This window comes from Procambarus clarkii, chromosome 54 (genome assembly GCF_040958095.1).
Source record: "Procambarus clarkii isolate CNS0578487 chromosome 54, FALCON_Pclarkii_2.0, whole genome shotgun sequence".
NCBI lineage: Eukaryota > Metazoa > Arthropoda > Malacostraca > Decapoda > Cambaridae > Procambarus > Procambarus clarkii.
The window spans coordinates 23,138,557-23,150,864 of record NC_091203.1 but is presented as its reverse complement, the minus strand read 5'-3'; the positions used below and the strand labels follow the sequence as shown (position 1 = coordinate 23,150,864).

The 12,308-nt window shown below is 48.9% G+C and overlaps 1 protein-coding gene across 10 annotated transcripts in view; it reads left to right on the top strand.

Moving 5' to 3' along the window:
- MICAL-like (protein) overlaps positions 1–12,308 on the top strand; it is an 82,889-nt gene that overhangs the window by 35,128 nt on the left and 35,453 nt on the right. For all 10 annotated transcript variants that reach the window (XM_045763726.2, XM_069305193.1, XM_045763725.2 and 7 more), the window contains exons 2-3: positions 6,657–6,816; positions 7,992–8,304. In XM_045763726.2, coding sequence (XP_045619682.2) covers positions 6,657–6,816; positions 7,992–8,304 — 473 coding nt within the window. The remainder of the gene's footprint in view (positions 1–6,656; positions 6,817–7,991; positions 8,305–12,308) is intronic.

Sequence of the window (12,308 nt, the reverse complement as noted above, 5' to 3'; positions counted from 1 at the left end):
TGCTGCTGCTGCTGCTGCTGCTTCTACTGCTGCTGCTTCTACTGCTGCTGCTCCTGCTGCTTCTACTGCTGCTGCTGCTCCTGCTGCTGCTGCTTCTACTGCTGCTGCTCCTACTGCTGCTGCTCCTGCTGCTTCTACTGCTGCTGCTGCTCCTGCTGCTTCTACTGCTGCTGCTCCTGCTGCTGCTGCTGCCCTCCCCCTCCCCCCCCCCCCCTCCACCCCCCTCCCCACACACACAGCTCCATGCGTGTGTGGAGTATGCAGCTCCAGCCTGGAGTTCATACCTAGTTAAACACAAGACAAAGTTAGAGAAGATTCAGCGGTATGCCACCAGGCTCATCCCGGAACTGAGAGGTATGAGCTACGAGGAAAGGCTAAAGGAGCTGAACCTCACATCCCTGGAAAACAGAAGAGTAAGGGGTGACATGATCACCACCTACAACATTCTCAGGGGAATTGACAGGGTGGACAAAGACAAACTCTTCAGCACGGGTGGGACACGAACAAGGGGACACAGGTGGAAACTGAGTACCCACATGAGCCACAGAGACGTTAGAAGGAACTTTTTCAGTGTGGGAGTAGTTAACAGGTGGAATGCATTAGGCAGTGATGTGGTGGAGGCTGACTCCATACACAGTTTATAATGTAGATATGATAGAGCCCAATAGGCTCAGGAATCTGTACACCAAGTAATGTACAGGTTCCTGAGCCTATTGGGCTTTATCATATCTACACTTGAAACTGTGTATGGAGTCAGCCTCCACCACATCACTGCCTAATGCATTCCATTTGTCTACTACTTTGACACTGAAAAAAATCTTTCTAACGTCTGTATGGCTCATTTGGACACTCAGTTTCCACCTGTGTCCCCTAGTGCGTGTGCCCCTTGTGTTAAATAGCCTGTCTTTATCTTCGCTATCAATTCCTCTGAGAATCTTGTATATGGTGATCATGTCCCCCCCTAACTCTTCTGTCTTCGAGCGAAGTGAGGTTTAATTCCCGCAGTCTCTCCTCGTAACTCATACCTCTCAGCTCGGGTACTAGTCTGGTGGCAAACCTTTGAACCTTTTCAAGTTTAGTCTTATGCTCGACTAGATATGGACTCCATGCTGGGGCTGCATACTCCAGGATTGGTCTGACATATGTGGTATATAATGTTCTGAAAGATTCCTTACACAAGTTTCTAAAGGCCGTTCTTATGTTAGCCAACCTGGCATATGCTGCTGATGTTATTTTCTTGATATGAGCTTCAGGGGACAGGTCTGGCGTGATATCAACCCCCAGGTCTTTCTCTCTCTCTCTGACTCTTGAAGTATTTCATCTCCCAAGTGATACCTTGTATCTGGTCTCCTGCTTCCTACCCCTATCTTCATTACATTACATTTGCTTGGGTTAAACTCTAACAACCATTTGTTCGACCATTCCTGCAGCTTGTCCAGGTCTTCTTGAAGCCTCAAGCTGTCCTCCTCTGTCTTAATCCTTCTCATAATTTTGGCATCGTCAGCAAACATTGAGAGAAATGAGTCTATACCCTCTGGGAGATCATTTACGTATATCAGAAACAGGATAAGTCCAAGTCTGCCGCCGCTGGTGATGTCTGCCGCCGCTGGTGATGTCTGCCGCTGGTGATGTCTGCCGCTGGTGATGTCTGCCGCTGGTGATGTCTGCCGCTGCTGGTGATGTCTGCCGCTGCTGGTGATGTCTGCCGCTGCTGGTGATGTCTGCCGCTGCTGGTGATGTCTGCCGCTGGTGATGTCTGCCGCTGGTGATGTCTGCCGCTGGTGATGTCTGCCGCTGGTGTTGCATCACTCAGCGTGGAGCAGACATACTGCCTGATGACTCACCAGGCAGTATGTCTGCTCCAGTAATCTTAATATCTCCTGGTCACCCCCCCCCCTCCTCCCTTACTCATGCTCCCCCCCCACCACATGGTATGAGGTGCCACACTGTCCACATGGTATGAGGTGCCACACTGTCCACATGGTATGGGTGCCACACTCTCCACATGGTATGGGTGCCACACTCTCCACATGGTATGGGTGTCACACTCTCCACATGGTATGAGGTGCCACACTCTCCACATGGTATGAGGTGCCACACTCTCCACATGGTATGAGGTGCCACACTCTCCACATGGTATGAGGTGCCACACTCTCCACTTGGTATGGGTGTCACACTCTCCACATGGTATGAGGTGCCACACACTCCACATGGTATGAGGTGCCACACTGTCCACATGGTATGAGGTGTCACACACTCCACATGGTATGAGGTGCCACACTGTCCACATGGTATGGGTGCCACACTCTCCACATGGTATGGGTGTCACACTCTCCACATGGTATGAGGTGCCACACACTCCACATGGTATGAGGTGCCACACACTCCACATGGTATGAGGTGCCACACACTCCACATGGTATGAGGTGCCACACTGTCCACATGGTATGAGGTGTCACACACTCCACATGGTATGAGGGCCACACTCTCCACATGGTATGGGTGCCACACTCTCCACATGGTATGGGTGCCACACTCTCCACATGGTATGGGTGCCACACTGTCCACATGGTATGGGTGCCACACTCTCCACATGGTATGGGTGTCACACACTCCACATGGTATGAGGTGTCACACACTCCACATGGTATGAGGGCCACACTCTCCACATGGTATGGGTGCCACACTCTCCACATGGTATGGGTGCCACACTGTCCACATGGTATGGGTGCCACACTCTCCACATGGTATGGGTGTCACACACTCCACATGGTATGAGGTGCCACACACTCCACATGGTATGAGGTGCCACACACTCCACATGGTATGGGTGCCACACACTCCACATGGTATGGGTGCCACACTCTCCACATGGTATGGGTGCCACACTCTCCACATGGTATGAGGTGCCACACTCTCCACATGGTATGGGTGCCACACTCTCCACATGGTATGAGGTGCCACACACTCCACATGGTATGGGTGCCACACTCTCCACATGGTATGGGTGCCACACTCTCCACATGGTATGAGGTGTCACACTCTCCACATGGTATGAGGTGCCACACTCTCCACATGGTATGGGTGCCACACTCTCCACATGGTATGGGTGCCACACACTCCACATGGTATGAGGTGCCACACTCTCCACATGGTATGAGGTGCCACACTCTCCACATGGTATGGGTGCCACACACTCCACATGGTATGGGTGCCACACTCTCCACATGGTATGAGGTGTCACACTCTCCACATGGTATGGGTGCCACACTCTCCACATGGTATGGGTGCCACACACTCCACATGGTATGAGGTGCCACACTGTCCACATGGTATGAGGTGTCACACACTCCACATGGTATGAGGTGCCACACTGTCCACATGGTATGGGTGCCACACACTCCACATGGTATGAGGTGCCACACTCTCCACATGGTATGAGGTGCCACACTCTCCACATGGTATGGGTGCCACACTCTCCACATGGTATGGGTGCCACACTCTCCACATGGTATGGGTGCCACACTCTCCACATGGTATGGGTGCCACACTCTCCACATGGTATGGGTGCCACACACTCCACATGGTATGAGGTGCCACACTCCACATGGTATGAGGTGCCACACACTCCACATGGTATGAGGTGCCACACTCTCCACATGGTATGAGGTGCCACACTCTCCACATGGTATGGGTGCCACACACTCCACATGGTATGGGTGCCACACTCACCACATGGTATGAGGTGTCACACTCACCACATGGTATGGGTGCCACACACTCCACATGGTATGGGTGTCACACTCTCCACATGGTATGGGTGCCACACTCACCACATGGTATGAGGTGCCACACTCTCCACATGGTATGGGTGCCACACTCTCCACATGGTATGGGTGCCACACACTCCACATGGTATGGGTGCCACACTCTCCACATGGTATGAGGTGCCACACTCTCCACATGGTATGAGGTGCCACACACTCCACATGGTATGGGTGCCACACTCCACATGGTATGAGGTGCCACACTCTCCACATGGTATGAGGTGTCACACTCACCACATGGTATGGGTGCCACACACTCCACATGGTATGAGGTGCCACACTCTCCACATGGTATGAGGTGCCACACTCTCCACATGGTATGAGGTGCCACACTCTCCACATGGTATGGGTGCCACACACTCCACATGGTATGGGTGCCACACTCACCACATGGTATGAGGTGTCACACTCACCACATGGTATGAGGTGTCACACTCTCCACATGGTATGAGGTGCCACACTCTCCAGGGACAGGCTCATCCGGGTCCTGCTGTTTGACAATGCTGTGTTGTGAAGCTTCTTCTGGAAGCTTCTAGGGATTGTCTCACTTCCGTGTTATTGTCTGAAGATGTCTCTCCCCTCCCCCCCCCCCTCCTTCCTCGCCTCCTCCACCTGTTTCTTACCTGTTTCTTCCAGTTGTGGGTGCCCAACATCTTGTTTTTCGGGGGCTCCACTTTGTGTCATTTTCCAATTCATTGTTGGTCCTCTGGTATCTTTGTTCATTTGGAGGTTCCTGTTCCTTGTATCCACGTCCTGCTGTGATTGGGTTCCGTATACAGCTACATACTGGCTTAATAACACGCTGGCCATTGAGGGTATGTGGGCCTGCGGGCCGCTCCGAGCAACAGCCTGGTGGACCCTTGAGAGGCGGTCATGTGTGTGGGGGCACATGACTGTAAAGCTGCCGCCCAGTTGGGTGGGTGTGGAGCACATGACTGTAAAGCTGCCGTCCAGTTGGGTGGGTGTGGAGCACATGACTGTAAAGCTGCCGCCCAGTTGGGTGGGTGTGGAGCACATGACTGTAAAGCTGCCGCCCAGTTGGGTGGGTGTGGAGCACATGACTGTAAAGCTGCCGTCCAGTTGGGTGGGTGTGGAGCACATGACTGTAAAGCTGCCGTCCAGTTGGGTGGGTGTGGAGCACATGACTGTAAAGCTGCCGCCCAGTTGGGTGGGTGTGGAGCACATGACTGTAAAGCTGCCGTCCAGTTGGGTGGGTGTGGAGCACATGACTGTAAAGCTGCCGTCCAGTTGGGTGGGTGTGGAGCACATGACTGTAAAGCTGCCGCCCAGTTGGGTGGGTGTGGAGCACATGACTGTAAAGCTGCCGCCCAGTTGGGTGGGTGTGGAGCACATGACTGTAAAGCTGCCGCCCAGTTGGGTGGGTGTGGAGCACATGACTGTAAAGCTGCCTCCCAGTTGGGTGGGTGTGAAGCACATGACTGTAAAGCTGCCGCCCAGTTGGGTGGGTGTGGAGCACATGACTGTAAAGCTGCCGCCCAGTTGGGTGGGTGTGGAGCACATGACTGTAAAGCTGCCGCCCAGTTGGGTGGGTGTGGAGCACATGACTGTAAAGCTGCCGCCCAGTTGGGTGGGTGTGGAGCACATGACCGTAAAGCTGCCGCCCAGTTGGGTGAGTGTGGAGCACATGACTGTAAAGCTGCCGCCCAGTTGGGTGGGTGTGGAGCACATGACTGTAAAGCTGCCGCCCAGTTGGGTGGGTGTGGAGCACATGACTCTAGGTGCAGCCTGCACATGGCCTCGATGAGGACAGGAAGCCGGCGACTTGTCAAATATCCCTCCATTTGCCCCGATCTTTTCCAGCTGTATTTTATGGGGTATGGGGTGCATAATAAGTTACTACTAACTTCCCATCACAAGTACTGGGAAGTAGAGTGCCTTAAGTGTCCCTTAAGTGTACCTTGACACTGATGCTGTAAGCTGTTAGGCCTTAAGTGTCCCTTAAGTGGTAATTAAGTCCCTCGAGCCATAAATGGGTTGATGATAATTTAGTAAAGCTTGCCTTAAAGTTCTGTATTGATGCATGTTATGTCTCGTGTGTGTGTGTGTGTGTGTGTGTGTGTGTGTGTGTGTGTGTGTGTGTGTGTGTGTACTTAACTAGTTGTACTTGCGGGGGTTGAGCTCTGGCTCTTTGGTCCCGCCTCTCAACTGTCAATCAACTGGTGTACAGGTTCCTGAGCCTACTGGGCTCTATCATATCTACATTATAAACTGTGTATGGAGTCAGCCTCCACCACATCACTGACTAATGCATTCCACCTGTTAACTACTCTGACACTGAAAAAATTCTTTCTAACGACACTGTGGCTCATGTGGGTACTCAGTTTCCACCTGTGTCCCCTTGTGGTAAAAAGTGTGTCTTTATCTACCCTATCAATGTGTGTGTGTGTGTACTCACCTGTGTGTGTGTGTGTGTGTGTGTGTGTGTGTGTGTGTGTGTGTGTGTGTGTGAGTGTGTGAGTGTGTGAGTGTGTGAGTGTGTGAGTGTGTGTGTGTGTGTGTGTGTGTGTGTGTGTGTGTGTGTGAGTGTGTGAGTGTGTGAGTGTGTGAGTGTGTGTGTGTGTGTGTGTGTGTGTGTGTGTGTGTGTGTGTGTGTGTGTGTGTGTGTGTGTGTGTGTGTGTGTGTGTGTAAGTCGTGCATCAATGATAACACCGTAGCATATCAAGTCTTCAAAGACAGGTGTTGATATTGTAGCGTGTGTGTGAATCATCAATGCCGTGACGATATACTGTAGCGTACGAATCATCACAGATATTGTGATGATACTGTAGTGTACAAATCATCAATGTGTGTTGTTGTTGACTTTCCAGGCAAGATGAGTGTGGAGCGACGAGGGACCAAGGCGCTGGAACTATGGGCCCGGCGGGCCACCGATGGCTACCAGGGTGTCAGCGTCACCAACATGACCACCGCCTGGCGCAACGGTCTCGCCTTCTGCGCCCTCATACATCGCTTCAGACCCGACCTCATGTGAGTCCCTGTACCTTGAGGACCCGACCTCATGTGAGTCCCTGTACCTTGAGGACCCGACCTCATGTGAGTCATTGTACCTTGAGACCCGACCTCATATAAGTCCTCACACAGCAGCCCATCCTCCTGGGCTGCTAAAGTGAATAGTACAATGGTCTACTATCTAGGTGCTTAGAACATCAGTGATTGTACTATGGTGTGCACAGTTACAACAGTATTACCTAAACAGGAGGATGGTTGGCGGTAGTACACTAGTGGGCTTCAAACTGTTCAGTAGCCTCACCACCTCAACTACTCCTCCACTGCGTCAATAAGAACACATTATTGACCTGAATTTACCTGAGGGCAACTAATACTAGTGGCCTCGATGAGGACAAGAAGCTGGCGGCTTGTCAAAGGTCACCCCATTTGCCTTGATGATCTTTTCTATTTTAAAACCCAGCAGGATTTTGGGGGTTTATGGCTTCGGCGGGTAGGCGGTTCCACGGGTTTACGACCCTATGGGTGAAAAAGCATCTCCTGTTTTGTGTCCGACATTGTGGCTTGTTGAGCTTGAACCAGTTATTATGAGACCGTAATCCCTCAAGGGCTAAGACGCATTGCCAAACCTAGAATAGATATAGATATATTCAATTGTATGAACTATTTAATGTAAATGGATAAAATTGCATATGGCATATACTGTGATATAAATCAGAAATGGTTAAACTCAAATATGTAATTAGGCCTACTATGCTAGGTTTTTGTAGTAACGATATACAGTATGCAAGATTAATGAAATGCGGTATATCACAATTAATATTTTTAGTTAATAACGTACAATGGTAAAAATTCAAAATTTGAGTTTGACAAAATCAACTGCTGCTATGGGAGTGGGATGGGACAAGTTCCCGCCAAAAGTGTCCGCCATTGTTCACGCGTCATTTTCCTGTTTTGTGAAGAAATGAAATTTGAATTACGGTATAATTTAGGCTAGAAATTGCAGGCCGAGTATTTGTAGGAATGTTAGGCTTTTACAGAGCCTTCAGTCATGTATAAGTTTGAGAAACGTCTGTGGCACAAGGGCTGAAACTCGTATTGAAGTGATAGGACGGAGTATGTTGTGTGGCGCAATATGTATATTCATCACATGAACCGCCACCTGCTTTTACTAAACTTTCCTCCTGTGCCAACAGCGAATTTTCGTCGTTGAAGCCGGAGAACATCTTGGAGAACAATGCCTTGGCCTTCCGCGTTGCCGAACAGCAGCTGGGTATCCCAGCGCTCTTGGACGCCGAAGACATGGTGGAGAACGATGTCCCGGACCGCCTCTCCGTGCTGACCTACGTGTCCCAGTACTACCAGGCCTTCGCGGCCCTGGGCCTCACCAACAAGAAGAGGACGGTGAACACTGCGGCGCCCCAGTCCACGGCTCCTGGCACGGTCAAGGCCAAGACCACTCCACCCCTGCAGCGGAAGGCCAAGCCGGCGGAGATCAAGACAGATAAGGTATGTCCAATAGGACTTTTCTCGGTCATTATCTACGTGTAATAATAATTTTCATTTGAGGAAAATACAATGAAACGGTAAGGAGTTAATCGTTTATTTTCATAATGCCTTAACTTTTTATTATGTCTTAAAGAATACAACATACTATTTTCTTTTTGTTTTAAGGAGTTCAACTTAATTTTGTTCTCGTGTTATGTAGCCAACAGGAAAACTAATTCTTGTCGTATCGTGTGTACTGGAAATGATTTGGGTCCTTGAGATTCAAGAGGAAGGAACATAAAACTTGGGTTCTTCGTGGCTCTCAGTGTCTTTTGTGAGTTTAGGAAACACTGGTGACTATGTTTACGTTTCCAAGACAATTACAATCATGACAGTGTTTCAAACACACTGTCCCAGTAGACACACTGTCCACCAGTAGTCACACTATCCACCAGTAGTCACACTGTCCACCAGTAGACACACTGTCCACCAGTAGTCACACTATCCACCAGTAGTCACACTGTCCACCAGTAGACACACTGTCCACCAGTAGACACACTGTCCACCAGTAGACACACTGTCCACCAGTAGTCACACTGTCCACCAGTAGTCACACTGTCCACCAGTAGTCACACTGTCCACCAGTAGTCACACTGTCCACCAGTAGACACACTGTCCACCAGTAGTCACACTGTCCACCAGTAGTCACACTGTCCACCAGTAGACACACTGTCCACCAGTAGACACACTGTCCACCAGTAGACACACTGTCCACCAGTAGACACACTGTCCACCAGTAGACACACTGTCCACCAGTAGACACACTGTCCACCAGTAGACACACTGTCCACCAGTAGTCACACTGTCCACCAGTAGTCACACTGTCCACCAGTAGACACACTGTCCACCAGTAGACACACTGTCCACCAGTAGTCACACTGTCCACCAGTAGTCACACTGTCCACCAGTAGTCACACTGTCCACCAGTAGTCACACTGTCCACCAGTAGTCACACTGTCCACCAGTAGTCACACTGTCCACCAGTAGTCACACTGTCCACCAGTAGACACACTGTCCACCAGTAGTCACACTGTCCACCAGTAGTCACACTGTCCACCAGTAGACACACTGTCCACCAGTAGTCACACTGTCCACCAGTAGACACACTGTCCACCAGTAGTCACACTGTCCCAGTATTCACACTGTCCACCAGTAGTCACACTGTCCACCAGTAGTCACACTGTCCACCAGTAGTCACACTGTCCACCAGTAGACACACTGTCCACCAGTAGTCACACTGTCCACCAGTAGACACACTGTCCACCAGTAGTCACACTGTCCACCAGTAGTCACACTGTCCACCAGTAGTCACACTGTCCACCAGTAGTCACACTGTCCACCAGTAGTCACACTGTCCACCAGTAGTCACACTGTCCAACAGTAGTCACACTGTCCAACAGTAGTCACACTGTCCACCAGTAGTCACACTGTCCCAGTAGTCACACTGTCCACCAGTAGTCACACTGTCCACCAGTAGTCACACTGTCCACCAGTAGTCACACTGTCCCAGTATTCACACTGTCCACCAGTAGTCACACTGTCCACCAGTAGACACACTGTCCACCAGTAGTCACACTGTCCACCAGTAGTCACACTGTCCACCAGTAGTCACACTGTCCACCAGTAGTCACACTGTCCACCAGTAGTCACACTGTTCACCAGTAGACACACTGTCCACCAGTAGTCACACTGTCCACCAGTAGTCACACTGTCCACCAGTAGTCACACTGTCCACCAGTAGACACACTGTCCACCAGTAGACACACTGTCCACCAGTAGACACACTGTCCACCAGTAGACACACTGTCCACCAGTAGTCACACTGTCCACCAGTAGTCACACTGTCCACCAGTAGTCACACTGTCCCAGTAGACATGCTGTCTATATTTAAGGACATTTTATCTGTCCCTTTAATAATTTGTACAAGATTATCAATTATCTAGCTACAGATATCTCACTTGGGCATCCAGTGGTGTATTTGTAAGCATATTTGGGCTGGGTGGAATAATTGGGCACAGTTACACCAATCCTTTGCGTGTGCGCTCCCAGCGGTAATTGGCGACCATGATACATAATCATTGGTGTATTACACTCTGTGAAAAAATTGTACTAAATAACCTGTACCTGGTTTAAAGTCTAAATCCCAACATAACATTAACGTAATGTACTGTATTGTCTTTTTCTAGTGTTGTATTTCTTTGATAGTAGCTTGGTCGGATCTTGAGCCCCTTCCTTCAGTGTTCTCGGCAATATCTTGTTCGGTGTCATTGTCACATTTATATCCAGCATTTTCCAGCACTTGATCAGCTCTTCTTCCATGATTCTGTATTCTAGTATTTTTTGTTGCAGTACTGCTCTAGTCCAGCTGTTGTTCTTGCTGAAGTGCAATACCTCCCGGAATCTTTTATTGAGTTACATACCTGGAGCATACCTGGAGAGGGTTCTAGAAGGAGTTCTACTCCCTGAGCCCGGCCTGAGGCCAGGCTCAACTTATAATTGCTTACTCCACTCAGGCTGTTGCTTGGAGAGGTGCGCAGACCCACTTATCCACTACAGCCTGATTGGTCTGGCAAGTGCCACACCAACCAGGTCTGGATGTACAGTATTCAAGTGCCTCTTGACTACTGTACATCCACCTTTTGTTCCAGCAATATTTCTAATATTTGCTGGGAGGGTGTTGAACAGCTGCAGACCTCTGATGTTCAGACAGTGTTCTCTGTGCCTGTGGCACCTCTACTCTTCACTGGTTGTATTCTTCATTTCCTTTTGTGTCTTTCACTCCAGTGTGTTGTTATTCTGTTGTGCAAATTTGAAATCTGGCCTTCAAGTATCTTACATGTATATAGTATTTTATACCTTTCTTGTCTCCTTTCCAAAGAATACATTTTGAGAGCTTTGAGACGGTTCTAATAATTCAATGTTTTATCATTTCTATGCATGCCGTATATGTTCTGTGTATTCCCTCTAATTCAGAGATCTCTCCTGCACACTGTCCCCAGTGTGTAGGAGAGATGAGGTGAGTACCGAGCAATACTCAAGACAGGACAGCACCAGTGATATCAATAGCACCGTATTAGCATTGCTGTGGGGTCCCTGGATTTGAACAATCACATAATCCATCCTATTGTTTTTCCTGGTCGCCGCTATATTTGATCAATTATGTTCATTAAATGTCACGTCGTCAGGCAACATAATTCCCAGATCTTTTACATGTTGCTTTTCTTCTATGAGTAGGTCTGATTGTGTCCTGTACCCTGTGTCCTGTACCCTGTGTCCTGTACCCTGTGTCCTGTACCCTGTGTTTTGTTTAAGTTTCTCATTTCCACCATACCTAAGAACCTGGAACTTGTCACCGTTAAACATGTGTTATTTTCAGTTGCTAAATCGAAGACTTAATTAATACCTGCCTGCAGTTTTTCAGTGTCTTCTACAGGATAAATTTTCATGCTGATTTTTGTATCATCTGCAAAGGATGACACGAATTCTATGACGCGACTAGTATTTTTGTCTATATCTGAGATAAGAATGAGAAATAGAAGCGGTGCAAGGACTTTACCCTGGGGTACAGAGCTTTTCACTGCACTTGGGCTTGATCTTCTTTGATTGACCATCACTTTCTCCATTCTGTTTGACAAAGTTGAAAATCCTCTTTAAAATCTCACTTCACCTCTTAGCCCATAAAATGAAATCAATAGGAATATCACTCCATGGTCACATTTGTCGAATGCCTTTGCAAAGTCTGTGTATACAACATCTGCATTTTGCTTTTCTTCTAAGGCTTTTGTGATTTTGTCATAGTGGTTGAGTAACTGTGAGAGACAGGATTTTGCTGCTCTAAATCAATGTTGTCCTGGGTTGTGTAGTTCATTATTTTTCATAAAACTGGAAATTTGATTCCTAATTACTCTTTCGAAGACTTTTATTGTGTGTGATGTTAGTGCAACTAGTCTATAATTTTTTGCTAG